Source organism: Halictus rubicundus, unplaced genomic scaffold, assembly GCF_050948215.1.
Source record: "Halictus rubicundus isolate RS-2024b unplaced genomic scaffold, iyHalRubi1_principal scaffold0457, whole genome shotgun sequence".
In the NCBI taxonomy this organism is placed as follows: Eukaryota; Metazoa; Arthropoda; class Insecta; order Hymenoptera; family Halictidae; genus Halictus; species Halictus rubicundus.
Genome location: NW_027488998.1, coordinates 1 through 15,985, shown reverse-complemented (window position 1 = coordinate 15,985; position 15,985 = coordinate 1). Strand labels below are relative to the sequence as shown.

Here is a 15,985-nt window from a genome sequence, read left to right as displayed (position 1 = left end):
CCTCTATCCGATCCTCTATCCTATCCTATACTCTATCCGATCCTCTATCCTATCCAATCCTCTATCCGATCCTCTATCCTAACGTACCCTCTATCATATCCTATCCTCTATCCTATCCTATCCTCTATCCTATCCGATCCTCTATCCTATCCTATCCTCTATCCTATCCTCTATCCTATCCTATCCTCTATCCTATCCTATCCTCTTTCCTATCCTATCCTCTATCCTATCCTATTCTCTATCCTATTATATCCTCTATCCTATCCTATCCTCTACCTTATCCTATACTCGATCCTATCCAATTACCTATCCTATCCTCTATCCTATCCTATCCTCTATCCTATCCTATCCTCTATCCTATCCTATCCTCTATCCTATCCTATCCTATCCTCTATCCTATCCTATCCTTTATCCTATCCTATCCTCTATTCTATCCTATCCTTTATCCTATCCTCTATCCTATACTATCCCCTATCCTATTATATCCTCTATCCTATCCTATCCTCTACCTTATCCTATACTCTATCCTATCCAATTACCTATCCTATCCTCTATCCTATCCTATCCTCTATCCTATCCTATCCTCTATCCTATCCTATCCTCTATCCTATCCTATCCTCTATCCTATCCTATCCTCTATCCTATCCTATCCTATCCTCTATCCAATCCTATCCTCTATCCTATCCTATCCTCTATCCTATCCTATCCTCTACCCTATCCTCTATCCTATCCTATCCTCTATCCTATCCTATCCTCTATCCTATCCTATCCTCTATCCTATCCTATCCTTTATCCTATCCTATCCTCTATCCTTTCCTATCCTCTATCCTATACTATCCTCTACCTTATCCTATCCTATCCTCTATCCTATCCTATCCTCTAGTCTATCCTATCCTCTATCCGATCCTCTATCCAATCCTATCCTTTATCCTATCCTATCCTCTATCCTACTCTATCCTCTATCCTATCCTATCCTCTATCCTATCCTATCCTCTATCCTATCCTCTATCCTATTATATCCTCTATCCTATCCTATCCTCTACCTTATCCTATACTCTATCCTTTCCAATTACCTATCCTATCCTCTATCCTATCCTCTATCCTATCCTTTCCTCAATCCCATTATATCCTCTATCCTATCCTATCCTATCCTCTATCCTATCCTATCCTATCCTCTATCCTATCCTATCCTTTATCCTATCCTATCCTCTATTCTATCCTATCCTCTATCCTATACTATCCTCTATCCTATCCTTCCCTCAATCCTATCCTATCCTCTATCCGATCCTCTATCCAATCCTATCCTTTATCCTATCCTATCCTCTATCCTACTCTATCCTCTATCCTATCCTATCCTCTATCCTATCCTATCCTCTATCCGATCCTCTATCCTATCCTATCCTCTATCATATCCTATCCTCTCTCTTATCCTATCCTCTCTCTTATCCTATCCTCTATCCTATCCTATCCTCTATCCTATCCTCTATCCTATCCTTTCCTCTATCCTATCCTATCCTCTTTCCTATCCTATCCTCTATCCTATCCTATCCTCTATCCTATCCTATCCTCTATCCTATCCTATCCTCTATCCTATCCTATCCTCTATCCTATCCTATCCTCTATCCTATCCTATCCTCTATCCTATCCTATCCTCTATCCTATCCTATCCTCTATCCTATCCTATCCTCTATCCTATCCTATCCTCTATCCTATCCTATCCTCTATCCTATCCTATCCTCTATCCTATCCTCTATCCTATCCTATCCTCTATCCTATCCTATCCTATCCTCTATCCTATCCTTTCCTCAATCCTATTATATCCTCTATCCTATCCTATCCTCTATCCTATCCTATCCTATCCTCTATCCTATCCTATCCTATCCTCTATCCTATCCTATCCTCTATCCGATCCTCTATCCAATCCTATCCTGTATCCTATCCTATCCTCTATCCTACTCTATCCTCCATCCTATCCTATCCTCTATTCTATCCTATCCTCTATCCTATCCTATCCTCTATCCTATCCTATCATCTATCCGATCCTCTATCCTATCCTATCCTCTATCCGATCCTCTATCCTATCCTATCCTCTATTCTATCCTATCCTCTATCCTATACTATCCTCTATCCTATCCTTTCCTCAATCCTATTATATCCTCTATCCTATCCTATCCTCTATCCTATCCTATCCTATCCTTTATCCTATCCTATCCTCTATCCTACTCTATCCTCTATCCTATCCTATCCTCTATCCTATCCTATCCTCTATCCGATCCTCTATCCTATCCTATCCTCTATCCTATCATATCCTATCCTCTATCCTATCCTATCCTCTATCCTACCCTATCCTCTATCCTATCCTCTATCCTATTATATCCTCTATCCTATCCTATCCTCTACCTTATCCTATACTCTATCCTTTCCAATTACCTATCCTATCCTCTATCCTATCCTATCCTCTATCCTATCCTATCCTCTATCCTATCCTATCCTATCCTCTATCCTATCCTATCCTTTATCCTATCCTATCCTCTATTCTATCCTATCCTTTATCCTATCCTCTATCCTATACTATCCCCCATCCTATTATATCCTCTATCCTATCCTATCCTCTACCTTATCCTATACTCTATCCTATCCAATTACCTATCCTATCCTCTATCCTATCCTATCCTCTATCCTATCCTATCCTCTATCCTATCCTATCCTCTATCCTATCCTATCCTCTATCCTATCCTATCCTCTATCCTATCCTATCCTCTATCCTATCCTATCCTCTATCCTATCCTATCCTCTATCCTATCCTATCCTCTATCCTATCCTATCCTCTATCCTATCCTATCCTCTATCCTATCCTATCCTCTATCCTATCCTATCCTCTATCCTATCCTATCCTCTATCCTATCCTATCCTCTATCCTATCCTATCCTGTATCCTATCCTATCCTCTTTCCTATCCTGTCCTCTATCCTATCCTATCCTCTATCCTATCCTTCCCTCAATCCTATTATATCCTCTATCCTATCCTATCCTCTATCCTATCCTATCCTCTATCCTATCCTATCCTCTATCCTATCCTATCCTCTATCCTATCCTATCCTCTATCCTATCCTATCCTCTATCCTATCCTATCCTCTATCCTATCCTATCCTCTATCCTATCCTATCCTCTATCCTATCCTATCCTCTATCCTATCCTATCCTCTATCCTATCCTATCCTCTATCCTATCCTATCCTCTATCCTATCCTATCCTCTATCCTATCCTATCCTCTATCCTATCCTATCCTCTATCCTATCCTATCCTCTATCCTATCCTCTATCCTAACCTATCCTCTATCCTATCCTATCCTCTATCCTATCCTATCCTCTATCCTATCCTATCCTCTATCCTATCCTATCCTCTATCCTATCCTATCCTCTATCCTATCCTATCCTTTATCCTATCCTATCCTCTATCCTATCCTATCCTCTATCCTATACTATCCTCTACCTTATCCTATCCTATCCTCTATCCTATCCTATCCTCTATCCTATCCTATCCTCTATCCTATCCTATCCTCTATCCTATCCTATCCTCTATCCCATCCTATCCTCTATCCTATCCTATCCTCTATCCTATCCTATCCTCTATCCTATCCTATCCTCTATCCTATCCTATACTATCCTCTATCCTATCCTATCCTATCCTCTATCCTATCCTATCCTTTATCCTATCCTATCCTCTATTCTATCCTATCCTCTATCCTATACTATTCTCTATCCTATCCTATCCTCTATCCTATCCTATCCTCTATCCGATCCTCTATCCAATCCTATCCTTTATCCTATCCTATCCTCTATCCTACTCTATCCTCTATCCTATCCTATCCTCTATCCTATCCTATCCTCTATCCGATCCTCTATCCTATCCTATCCTCTATCATATCCTATCCTCTCTCTTATCCTATCCTCTATCCTATCCTATCCTCTATCCTATCCTCTATCCTATCCTTTCCTCTATCCTATCCTATCCTCTTTCCTATCCTATCCTCTATCCTATCCTATCCTCTATCCTATCCTATCCTCTATCCTATCCTATCCTCTATCCTATCCTATCCTCTATCCTATCCTATCCTCTATCCTATCCTATCCTCTATCCTATCCTATCCTCTATCCTATCCTATCCTCTATCCTATCCTATCCTCTATCCTATCCTATCCTCTATCCTATCCTCTATCCTATCCTATCCTCTATCCTATCCTATCCTATCCTCTATCCTATCCTTTCCTCAATCCTATTATATCCTCTATCCTATCCTATCCTCTATCCTATCCTATCCTATCCTCTATCCTATCCTATCCTATCCTCTATCCTATCCTATCCTCTATCCGATCCTCTATCCAATCCTATCCTGTATCCTATCCTATCCTCTATCCTACTCTATCCTCCATCCTATCCTATCCTCTATTCTATCCTATCCTCTATCCTATCCTATCCTCTATCCTATCCTATCATCTATCCGATCCTCTATCCTATCCTATCCTCTATCCGATCCTCTATCCTATCCTATCCTCTATTCTATCCTATCCTCTATCCTATACTATCCTCTATCCTATCCTATCCTCTATCCTATCCTATCCTCTATGCGATCCTCTATCCAATCCTATCCTTTATCCTATCCTATCCTCTATTCTATCCTATCCTCTATCCTATACTATCCTCTATCCTATCCTATCCTCTATCCTATCCTATCCTCTATCCTATCCTATCCTCTATCCTATCCTATCCTCTATCCTATCCTATCCTCTATCCTATCCTATCCTCTATCCTATCCTCTATCCTACCCTCTATCCTATCCTATCCTCTATCCTATCCTATCCTATCCTCTATCCTATCCTTTCCTCAATCCTATTATATCCTCTATCCTATCCTATCCTCTATCCTATCCTATCCTATCCTATCCTCTATCCTATCCTATCCTATCCTCTATCCTATCCTATCCTCTATCCGATCCTCTATCCAATCCTATCCTGTACCCTATCCTATCCTCTATCCTACTCTATCCTCCATCCTATCCTATCCTCTATTCTATCCTATCCTCTATCCTATCCTATCCTCTATCCTATCCTATCATCTATCCGATCCTCTATCCTATCCTATCCTCTATCCGATCCTCTATCCTATCCTATCCTCTATTCTATCCTATCCTCTATCCTATACTATCCTCTATCCTATCCTATCCTCTATCCTATCCTATCCTCTATGCGATCCTCTATCCAATCCTATCCTTTATCCTATCCTATCCTCTAACCTACTCTATCCTCTATCCTATCCTATCCTCTATCCTATCCTATCCTCTATCCGATCCTCTATCCTATCCTATCCTCTATCCTATCATATCCTATCCTCTATCCTATCCTATCCTCTATCCTACCCTTTTTTTTTTTTTTTTTAAAGGTATTTGCCTCTATTTGACTTTTCAATTTCTACAAAGATCGTTAAAAATCTATTATCGCTGGTTACGCATGTACTTAATTTAATTTACTCTAATCGATTCGCTTAGACTTAATCTATTTTATATATATACTAACACTTAAAGTACCTAGACTCGAGATTAACACTAGGATTACAAATCTAAAACCTAAACTCTAATACTTTACTAGTTAACCTATCAACTAAAAACCAAAAAACTAACGCAAACAGTTGTAATTCTAATTTTTCTATTAACCTAACCTATGTTATCTACAAATCGCACAGAATCGCCGAGGTCCGCAGAAATCTACTTCACGGCTGCAAAGTTCTCTCTGCCTGCTAACTTCGGAAATTTGACGAATTTCGCAAAATTGTTAGAATTTTTGGAAACATCTCGTGCGATCGACGGGAAAAATTCTAAAAACGCTTCGACTTGTCTGCAGTCGTCTGAACGTGACGAAAAAACGCTAAAAAATGCTAAAATTCTGCTAAATTCAGGATTTCGCAAGAGGGAAGTGGGGGTTTTTGGATAGTTAACCCCCACTTATTCTTATATGGTTGTAAAGCCCTCGCTGAATGCGTAATTTGCCTCGTTGAAAGTTTTTTCGAAAATCGGCTCCTTCCCCTTGTCAGTGCTGTTATCTCGAAAAGGGGGGGGGGTTCGAAAAAATTTTTTGCCTTGGGGAACTTCGTTCCCCAGTTCAAAAACACCCCTTACATACTCCTACCGAGTCGACCCACGTACTCAGAATTTTTTCTGATCCGAAATTATTTGGTCACCCGGTATGCACGCTAATTTTAAACTATAACCGATTCCGGCGTTCAGCGGCTCGTTGTAAAGGTACGGGCGAGCACTTTACTTTCGTCTGGTCCGTTTCCCTAAATTCCGTAAAATAAGCCTGCTAATCGCTATATCTCCGAAATGGGTGGGTGTAGAGCAAAAAGGTTTTCAGGGGGGAGAATAACTTCTCCTTTCCGGCCCCCTTCGACTCGCCACCCTCCGAAATAGACCCTCCTAAAATTTTATTATGATCGGCCTATTTTCGAGTTCCACCCGTTTCTGTCCGATATTCTAAAACTTTATATCCGGTGTACTTATTACCCTGGCTATCCCTCTGTGGTATAAGTTCTTTCTAATTCCTACCTTACTTTTAGATTGACCGTTAGACCGACCCCTCACGTTGTGTGTGGACCTTTACCGCCGGGCCTTTCGGGTGTTCTCTATCCTCTATTGTTCTTTGTCTTTCTCTCTCTCTCTCTCTCTCACGTCACTAGACACTTGAAAGTTCTTGGTAACTATGTCTCGAGTGTACTTGGTCGTTTTTTCTACACCTTTTTTCACTGATTTTAATTAATTATTAATTTTTCGAATCTAATTGAAATTTCTATTATTTTTAACGAGTTTCTAATCTTTTTTATTTCTTTTCAGGTATAGCTGTTCCCGAGGTAGATGCACGGTGCTATTTTACCCGAAGAGTTGCAGTTTTTCGGCTTTTCGGCACTCCCGTTACCCGGATTTTGCTGAAAGTATCTTTTTTCACGTAAGTATTCCTGTTTTTATCTTTTAAGAGTTTAATCTTTTCTTTTTCTTTTTCAGGTATTCGCGTTTGGTTTTTCGAGTTTCTATACTTAATGATCTGCTATTTTCTTACGAATTATACAATTGTTATTCAATTATTTAATTTCGAATTAAAGCAGTTTATCCGCCCCTGAGGGGCTTTTGACCCGGTTTCCGTGTAACTCGCGTCTTTATTCTCTTTTCGGCTTTTATAATCCTTTTGACTTTAAACTTTCCACTCACTTTTTACTTTTATATGTACTCATACTAATTCTATCGAGTAGGAATAAATTAAAGTAAAACTCGCGAGTGCGGTTGAAATTTTCGCGTTTCTATACTCTCTTACGATGTTTGCTCGGTGAGATTTCGATTCGCTATGCTTTTCAAATTCGATCCTGGGGCACGGGAGGCCTCGGTGACTTTCCCCCTCCTTACCCGTTTCTCCGAGCGTTTTTCGGTCGTGGCGTGTTGTGTTACGCCGAGACAATGTATTTGAACTCGAGTAACCCCATCATTTCAAAATTTTGATATTTTGATTGCTTTGACCTGGTCTGTTCTAACGTTAACGTCCTCGTCTTATAATTTTTTCCAGTTTTACCCTTGTGGTATGGAAACAGAGGGGCAAGTGTCCTATTTCTTCTTCTATTTTCGGTTAATATTTTGCCTAACTGTCTAATTTTAAAATATATTCTATGCTATCCGGTTAATACTTTCCTCCTGATAAACTTTCTTCGCGCGACCCGCCCGTGTTCTGGAATCGGCTATGTACATATTATACTATTACCGCGGCCTGAGCCGCGTATTCTGTGCTTCACGAAATTTCTTTTAATTAGAAAATCAAGATTTTTAATATTTTATCTGGTCAAATTTTTTGAGGGCATTTAGAAAGGTGCAAATTTTTGTTTTCATCTTCATTTTTGGCCCCCCCCCCCCTCTTGAAAATATCTTTTAAAATAGACCCTTTTCAGTCGTTTTTTCTATATCAGAAGATTCGCCGTTTCCAAAAAAACGTCGGGTTTACAATTTGGCACGTTAAAAGTTCCCCTAACACTTATAATTTAATGAAATAAAATTCGCCACGTGTTGATAGCGTCGTCCGCCATCTTGTCGCTTGGTGCTAAGCAATACGCCGCTGGGAGTATGCCCCTGATTTACCTTGTCACTTCTCGCTCGCTATCTTCGCTTTCTCGCGCGATCCCTACTTTATCCTACTTTTCGCGGTGTCGCGCTCTGCCCGGAGTCGGTAAGTGGCGCCTGGGGAGCTGCAACCGGAGCCGCAAGTAATACGCCGCTGGTCCTTTAGCTTCAATGCCTTCCACCGTCTGCTCCGTGCTACAGCGTCCCCGGGGGAGGGTGGAGGGGCCAAGGGGGGGAGCCGAGATGTTGAAGGGTTGTCTGCGTTGAGCTTGGAAGTTTCTCCCTCTACTTAGCGGTGGTTGATCTCCTTGTTGTCGCCCTAGCCTGGTCCCGCGTATTCGCTTCTTCACAGGCGTCGGTTGACCTTCGGCATCCTCCACCGTCTATTGAGGCCTCCTTTTCCCGCGATGTCCTCCGCTCCTCGGTCCCCCCCCCCCCCCCCGCCCCCGGGAAGCGCTGCAACACAGAGAGATTACATTTATTTTAGCGAGTATCATACTTTCTAATATTTATTTTTACTAGTCGCAAATTAGGATCTGATTAATACTTATCTAGAGGTCTCCCATGATTTCGGCATCGGCAGATTCCAGATCTTCGTCTGTACCTCTTATTATCAGATTGTCTATCAGCTCTTTCTCTCTTCTTCTTTCCTCTTCTTCCTTCGTGCTTAGGATGTTTCTGCAGAGGACCATAAATATTTTCCAAGTAGGTTCGCTCTCTAGGATACCGTCCATTATTTTCTCCGTAGACAGAGATTCCGCATCGGTTCGTAGGGCTTCCAAGAGCGGCTTCCTCTCCTCCGTCCATCTCTGGCATGAGACAATAGTGTGTTCCGGTGTGTCAGTGGTTCCCGGATGGAACCAGCACTCATCTGATTCGGTTTTGCCAATGCGTTTTCTAAACAAATTAAAGACTCCGTGCCCGGTAAGGGCTTGTGTTAGGTAAAAGTTCAACTCGCCGTGTTTCCTATTTACCCATTTATCTATATCAGGAATAAGTTTGTGTGTCCATCGGCCTACAACGTTGTGGTTCCATTCATCTTGCCACTTTTGGAGAGTGATTTCTTTATTTTGTTTCCTGATTTGTTTTTTGAACCTGGAAATTGCTAATTCAACGATTTCTTCCGTAGTTTCTTCCTCTATGCCAGTAGTTGGTGGTGGATTTTGTCCTCTATTCTCCGCGGCGTTAGGCCCATGTTCTCTAAAAAATGACGTCATATCTTTTTCTTCCTCGAAGATTCTTCTTCTTTCCAATACTTTGAGATCCCAGGGGGGGATCCCCGCTAAGACTGCTAAAGTTTCTAACGGTACCGATCTATAGGCTGCTACTACTCTTGTAAGCCCCATTTTTTGCGTTTTTCTGAGTAATCTTCTAAAGAAAATTTTTTCCGCAGCTTCGGCCCATATTGGTGCTCCGTATAACACGATCGATTCCATAGTCATAAAGTACAGCTTTCTTCCTGTTTGTCTAGTCTTCATTTTATTTGTCATAATCCTGCTGAGGGCAGACATTGTTCTTATGGCCTTATTAGTTGCCTTCTCGATTTGTTTTTTAAAACTTTTATTGGATTCGAAGATTATTCCGAGGTATTTCAATTCATTCTTCGGTATTATCTCAGCGTCTCCTATTCTGAAACAAAGGTTCGGGTCAACATATTTACAATTCAGCCACATGATTTCTGTTTTGTCTTCCGCTAGGGACAGTCCGGCCGTGGTCATCCACTGTTTGGTGTCCTCAGCGATTTCTTCTGCTCTCAGCTTGAGTCTATTGGTGGTAGAAGCCTGAATAATAATGGCCAAGTCGTCTGCAAAGGCAATCTTTTGTGTCATCGGCGGTGTCGATCTATTTAGAAGTCCATCGTACACCAAATTCCACAAAAAAGGGCCGAGGACTGAGCCTTGAGGGACTCCCATTTTCATATTCAGTTCTATTGATTTTTCCGATGCTTCGTATTCTACCATTCTGCCCCTGAAATAGTCACTTATTATCCGGACGAGATACTCGGATATTTTCCTGTTTTTTAATTCGTTGTCGATTGCCTTCCAGCTCAAAGAGTTAAAGGCGTTTTTTACGTCAAGGGCGATCATGACCGCAAATCTGTTTTTTGCCGAGGCCTCAATTGCCGCTTTCCTGACGATTTCCATTGCATGTATGGTTGATGTTCCCTTAGTGAATCCGAATTGATTTGAGCTGAAAGGTCTTTCTCCTAGCTCTCCATGTAATCTCGCCCGGATGACATATTCCAGGAGCTTGGCCACAGCATCTAGAATACAAATTGGTCTGTAGGCAGAGTGGGAGGAAGGGTCCTTACCTTCTTTTCTAAGAAGAATTGTTCTTGCTACTTTCCATTGCTGTGGTATACTCCCTCTAATTAGAATGCCCTTGAAGAGGGCAGCAAATCTGTCCGGCCTTGTTTCTGCTAATAGTTTTATAATTTCAGGTTGCATACCGTCTTTTCCCGGGGCTTTTCCGGATTTCAGCAATTTGGAAGCAGCTATGATTTCTTCCGAGGTAACCTCGGGTATGTTTCTTCCGATTGTCTCCTCTTGGTTTCTCAGGCTATTTTCCCTTTCTGTCTCATTGTTCTTGCTTCCGTTGTTTCCACTTGGTTGCTCGTCAGGTTGTCTAAAATCTTGTGGGAATAATCCCTCCATCACGTTTGCTGCACACTCTGCTGAGAGAGAGGCTGGAGGATTGTCTTTTTTAACCTGTCTTATGATTATTTTATAGGGCTTGCCCCATATGTCCTTATTAATAGTTTCGCATAGTTCGTTCCATGATATCTCTTTCTGTTTGGAAATTAGTCTTTGTAGGTTCTTCTTAGCTCGTTTGTATAGGGAGGTTAAGGCCTCCCTTTCGTCGTCCTTACCCTTCCTCCTCGCTTTTTGGACTGACCTTCTAAGTTTCTGGGTTTTATCTCTTTCTTTCTTTAACTCAGGAGTCCACCAGATATTACTTTTAACCTTTCTATGCGTTGATTCGGGTTTATCTAGCTCTTCGTCGCAGATTTTATAAATATTGTTTAGAAACTTAGTTTCCTCGTCTTTATTAAAATAGTTTGCTTCGTTGAGTCCTTCCTCTATGATAGATCTTTGCAGCGCCGTCCCCAGCCTGAGGAGTCCTGTTCTCGTTAATTTCCATTTATTGCTTTGACTTCCCTTGTTCCTTTGCATCTCGTCCTTAGTTTGAATCTCTGTGAACAAATATTTGTGATCGGATGCTGTTTCTTTATTAAGTACTTTATTAATGATTTTGTTGTCTTTTTCTTGTAGGTCCCGGGTAGTTGCTATGAAATCCAGATTTGAGGTGGATTTCCCTCTCTCAAAGGTGTGTCCTCCCTCAGGGATACAGGGGAAGATGTTTATCCTTAGCATTTCTTCCAATAATATAGTTCCTTTAAGATTCTGTTCTACAGATCCCCAGGCTGGGGATTTGGCATTAAAGTCTCCTCCTAACAAAATTCTTTTTCCTTTCAGGCGTTCCTGGTCGACAAACTGCATTAGTTTCTTTATTTTGTATGTGTACAGATCCGTAGAGATATTTGGAGAAATGTAGGTACTTACTATCGTGAGGTTATCAATTCTTACCGCAACGTAGTGAAGTGGATAGGATGTAGGCGGAACAGGATACCGTGGAAATCTATCCACTTTCAGGTTGAGACGTAGACTTTTATTCGGAGCTCGCGGAATATACAAAATTCGAACGCGGACTAGCGAGGCGCGAGGGAGTGAGATCGTATACGACGACTGTCACGACTCGGTCGCAGCAAGAGGCGAAAAGTGAGGCCCTCCGACGCCTACGGAGGGCTTTTTATTTTGTCCACTAACAAAGGACAACGAGTCCCATGGAGGGGAGACGAAGGTCGTCCCCGGAAAACTTTGCCAGATGCGGAAACGTCCGCGGGAAGTTTCTCGGCTGCACGGGGCCAGCTATCAGGTATGTACGTATACCTGGGGTAGCTGGACCCGATGCAAACCGAGGCCATTTACCGGCAAGACGATATCGGGCCAGGCGAGTCTGGTTGCCAGATGTACGGCAGACCCATCCTCGTCTGGCTCGTAATGGGCCTAGGTAAAGACCCTCGGGGTAATTCCGGTCATATAACCGAACCGGGTTTTTCCGGGGACGTGGTAGCCGTCGAGTCGCTACAGTAGTCTTCCTGTACCCTGTCTCCGTCCTCTTGTCTTTTAAAGCCGTTTGTATTAGTGACCCAGATTGCTGCTGAATTTCCAGTTGAGTAAATCCAGTTTCCTGGATTGTAAAGTGGCTCTGAAATCAGAACGATGTCCACTCCCGTTTCTGCGACTGTTTGTGTTAGCAAGCAGTGAGCGAGCCTACAATGGTTCAGATTAATTTGCAATAATTTTAAATTGAATTTTATGCGTTACTCCTAGCTGATTGCTCCAAAAATTTTTTATATTGCGGGCAGTTTACCGCCCCCGCAACATGTTCGGCCTTCGATGCGTGTATCCCTTCTCGGATGCAGAGGACACAGCATCTTATTGCCTCACAGCCATTAATTTGGTGTCCTATTGCCCCGCATCTCCTGCAGAGTTCTTGACCCTTCAGATCTAACGTGCAGTTGTACGATAAGTGCCCGAAAGCGTGGCACTTGTAGCATCTTAAAATGTTCTGAGTCCTTTTGACTCTGCAGTTTGTAAAGCCGATTTTTAATTTATTTTCCTGTCCCAATTTTTCCAATATTTTAGCCGGAAGGGCAACTATGGCCATCCGAGTTCCTCCGTATCCGAATCGGATATTTTTTACCTCTATTTCATCCTTCTGAATTCCTAGAATTTTTTCGAGTTCCTCCTGGAGTTCCCCTCTGTCGATTGTTGGATCGAGATCTTTTATTTCGTACACTACCTTGGGGGCCATTCTCCTGATTTTGCAATCTCCCCCTAGGGTGTCCTTCGCGAATTTTTCCAGATCTCCGCCAGTGGTACCCTTTTCCATCTCTATAACGAGATCTCCTCCCCTGGACTTTCTTACTGTATGAATTCCATTCAATCTATCTCCAGCATTGGTCTTTAGTTGCTTAAATAAATCCGCGAAGGTCCTTGTTTCTGATGTTTTAATGATTATAGCTTCCGATTTTGGAGGCGGAGGAAGCTTGTTTCTTTTTTCTCGTTCCTTTTCTTGTTCCCGTTTCCTTTTCTCTGCTTCTGCTGCTTCTTCCTCTTCTTTCTTCTTTTTCCTTAAAGCTTTCTTCTCCTCGTTTTTATTTCTATTCTCGACTGTCTTCCATTCGTTTTCTTTCTCTTTATCATGGTCGATTTCCTTGTTCAATTTGCCGCTTGCTTCTTCCGCTTCACTTTCATACATTAATCTTTTCTTCAGTCCTTCTGCTGTCTTTTTATGCTTTTCGGGTTTCGGTGGAACATTATTTTCGTTTTTAGCTAAGGAGCATTGGGTTCCCATATCTCTATGCAGTATACTATTTTTGAGTTGTTTATTTTCTATTAAAAGTTCAATATTTTTTAGCTTGGTGATCGCCTCTTCGAGTTGTCTGTCTGCTTGGCTGGCGTGACATTTCGTCACGTTTTTTACCTCCGTTAGTGGGTCCGCACAATAATTTTTAACCTCGCGTGTTGAATTTTTAGTTTTTTTGAGGATTTTTATTAGTTGCCCTATTAGTTTTAATACGTCGTCTTCCTCATCCTTCTCTTCGTCGTCGGTCTGGTTGATTGCGTAGAGAGTTATATCTTCTAGTCGTTTCTTTTTTAAAGCCGTACTTCCGACCAGGATTACGTCCGAGATTACCGAGTCTGTGTCGGTTTCCTCTTCGTTTTCTCTTGGTCTTTTAATCAAGGATCTATCCTTTTCCTTTTCCGCGCTATGCTTTATTTTAGAGCTTTTCTTAAAGACATTGCTTTTTGCTGCTGGTTGCATTGGTGTGAGGAACTTTTCTTCCTCATCCATCTTTTTACTTATTTTGTTCTCTCTTTCTTTCGTTTTCTTTTCGGTATGCTATTTTTCTTTTACTGTCGTATTGATTTGAAACCGTATTGTCTGTTTGTGCTAACGTATGTGTCAAGTGAATGCTGTATGTGTGTCTTTGTTTGTGGGTGTCCGTGGTGGCGGTCGTTATCGTCCTCGGAGCGTGTTATTGTGTTAGGCTGTCTCTTACTTTGTCCTCTCGCTTTCGCTCGGGGTCGGCCGTTACGGTTCGGTATCTTAAACCCCCCCTGGCTCTCCCCTTCTGTCCCTATCGTTTTCCCGGCGTTTTTTAACCTACCCTTTACCTTTCCTCTCTTTCCTTAATGCCCTTTTCCCTGTTTTTGTATCTATAAGACTTTAAATTTTGTATTTTAGCTTTTAACTACGAATGTTTTCTGCTATTAGTATCTTTTTCTGCTATTAGTATATTATTTTTGCTAACTTTTTTATTTATTTATTTTATTTTGTATAACTACTACTATCTTGTTCTTATCTACTATCTTGTCTTTTGAAGGGTAATTTATCTGACAATTTGTTGCTTTTTTTATTACTAATAGAGAGCTAAGCTATTATGATTTGATTTTAATACTATTTCTATTACTGATTTCTTGTTTTTAATTTTATTAAGCTATTGTATTTTATTGTTTATTTTATTTTATTACATTTTATTTGTATTATTTGTAGGTAGGGGAATGCAGTAAGTCGGAAGACACGGAGAATTAAAGGTATTTGCCTCTATTTGACTTTTCAATTTCTACAAAGATCGTTAAAAATCTATTATCGCTGGTTACGCATGTACTTAATTTAATTTACTCTAATCGATTCGCTTAGACTTAATCTATTTTATATATATACTAACACTTAAAGTACCTAGACTCGAGATTAACACTAGGATTACAAATCTAAAACCTAAACTCTAATACTTTACTAGCTAAACCTATCAACTAAAAACCAAAAAACTAACGCAAACAGTTGTAATTCTAATTTTTCTATTAACCTAACCTATGTTATCTACAAATCGCACAGAATCGCCGAGGTCCGCAGAAATCTACTTCACGGCTGCAAAGTTCTCTCTGCCTGCTAACTTCGGAAATTTGACGAATTTCGCAAAATTGTTAGAATTTTTGGAAACATCTCGTGCGATCGACGGGAAAAATTCTAAAAACGCTTCGACTTGTCTGCAGTCGTCTGAACGTGACGAAAAAACGCTAAAAAATGCTAAAATTCTGCTAAATTCAGGATTTCGCAAGAGGGAAGTGGGGGTTTTTGGATAGTTAACCCCCACTTATTCTTATATGGTTGTAAAGCCCTCGCTGAATGCGTAATTTGCCTCGTTGAAAGTTTTTTCGAAAATCGGCTCCTTCCCCTTGTCAGTGCTGTTATCTCGAAAAGGGGGGGGGGTTCGAAAAAATTTTTTGCCTTGGGGAACTTCGTTCCCCAGTTCAAAAACACCCCTTACATACTCCTACCGAGTCGACCCACGTACTCAGAATTTTTTCTGATCCGAAATTATTTGGTCACCCGGTATGCACGCTAATTTTAAACTATAACCGATTCCGGCGTTCAGCGGCTCGTTGTAAAGGTACGGGCGAGCACTTTACTTTCGTCTGGTCCGTTTCCCTAAATTCCGTAAAATAAGCCTGCTAATCGCTATATCTCCGAAATGGGTGGGTGTAGAGCAAAAAGGTTTTCAGGGGGGAGAATAATTTCTCCTTTCCGGCCCCCTTCGACTCGCCACCCTCCGAAATAGACCCTCCTAAAATTTTATTATGATCGGCCTATTTTCGAGTTCCACCCGTTTCTGTCCGATATTCTAAAACTTTATATCCGGTGTACTTATTACCCTGGCTATCCCTCTGTGGTATAAGTTCTTTCTAATTCCTACCTTACTTTTAGATT

The 15,985-nt window shown here is 41.2% G+C and overlaps 1 protein-coding gene across 1 annotated transcript in view; it reads left to right on the top strand.

The window, feature by feature from the left end:
* The window catches only part of LOC143364318 (uncharacterized), a gene marked incomplete at its 5' end in the record, with an annotated part of 147,767 nt that extends 135,838 nt beyond the window's left edge, over positions 1 to 11,929 (top strand). The window contains one exon of the mRNA XM_076804731.1: positions 11,800 to 11,929. Coding sequence (XP_076660846.1) covers positions 11,800 to 11,929 — 130 coding nt within the window. The remainder of the gene's footprint in view (positions 1 to 11,799) is intronic.
* Between the last annotated feature and the right edge of the window lie 4,056 nt (positions 11,930 to 15,985).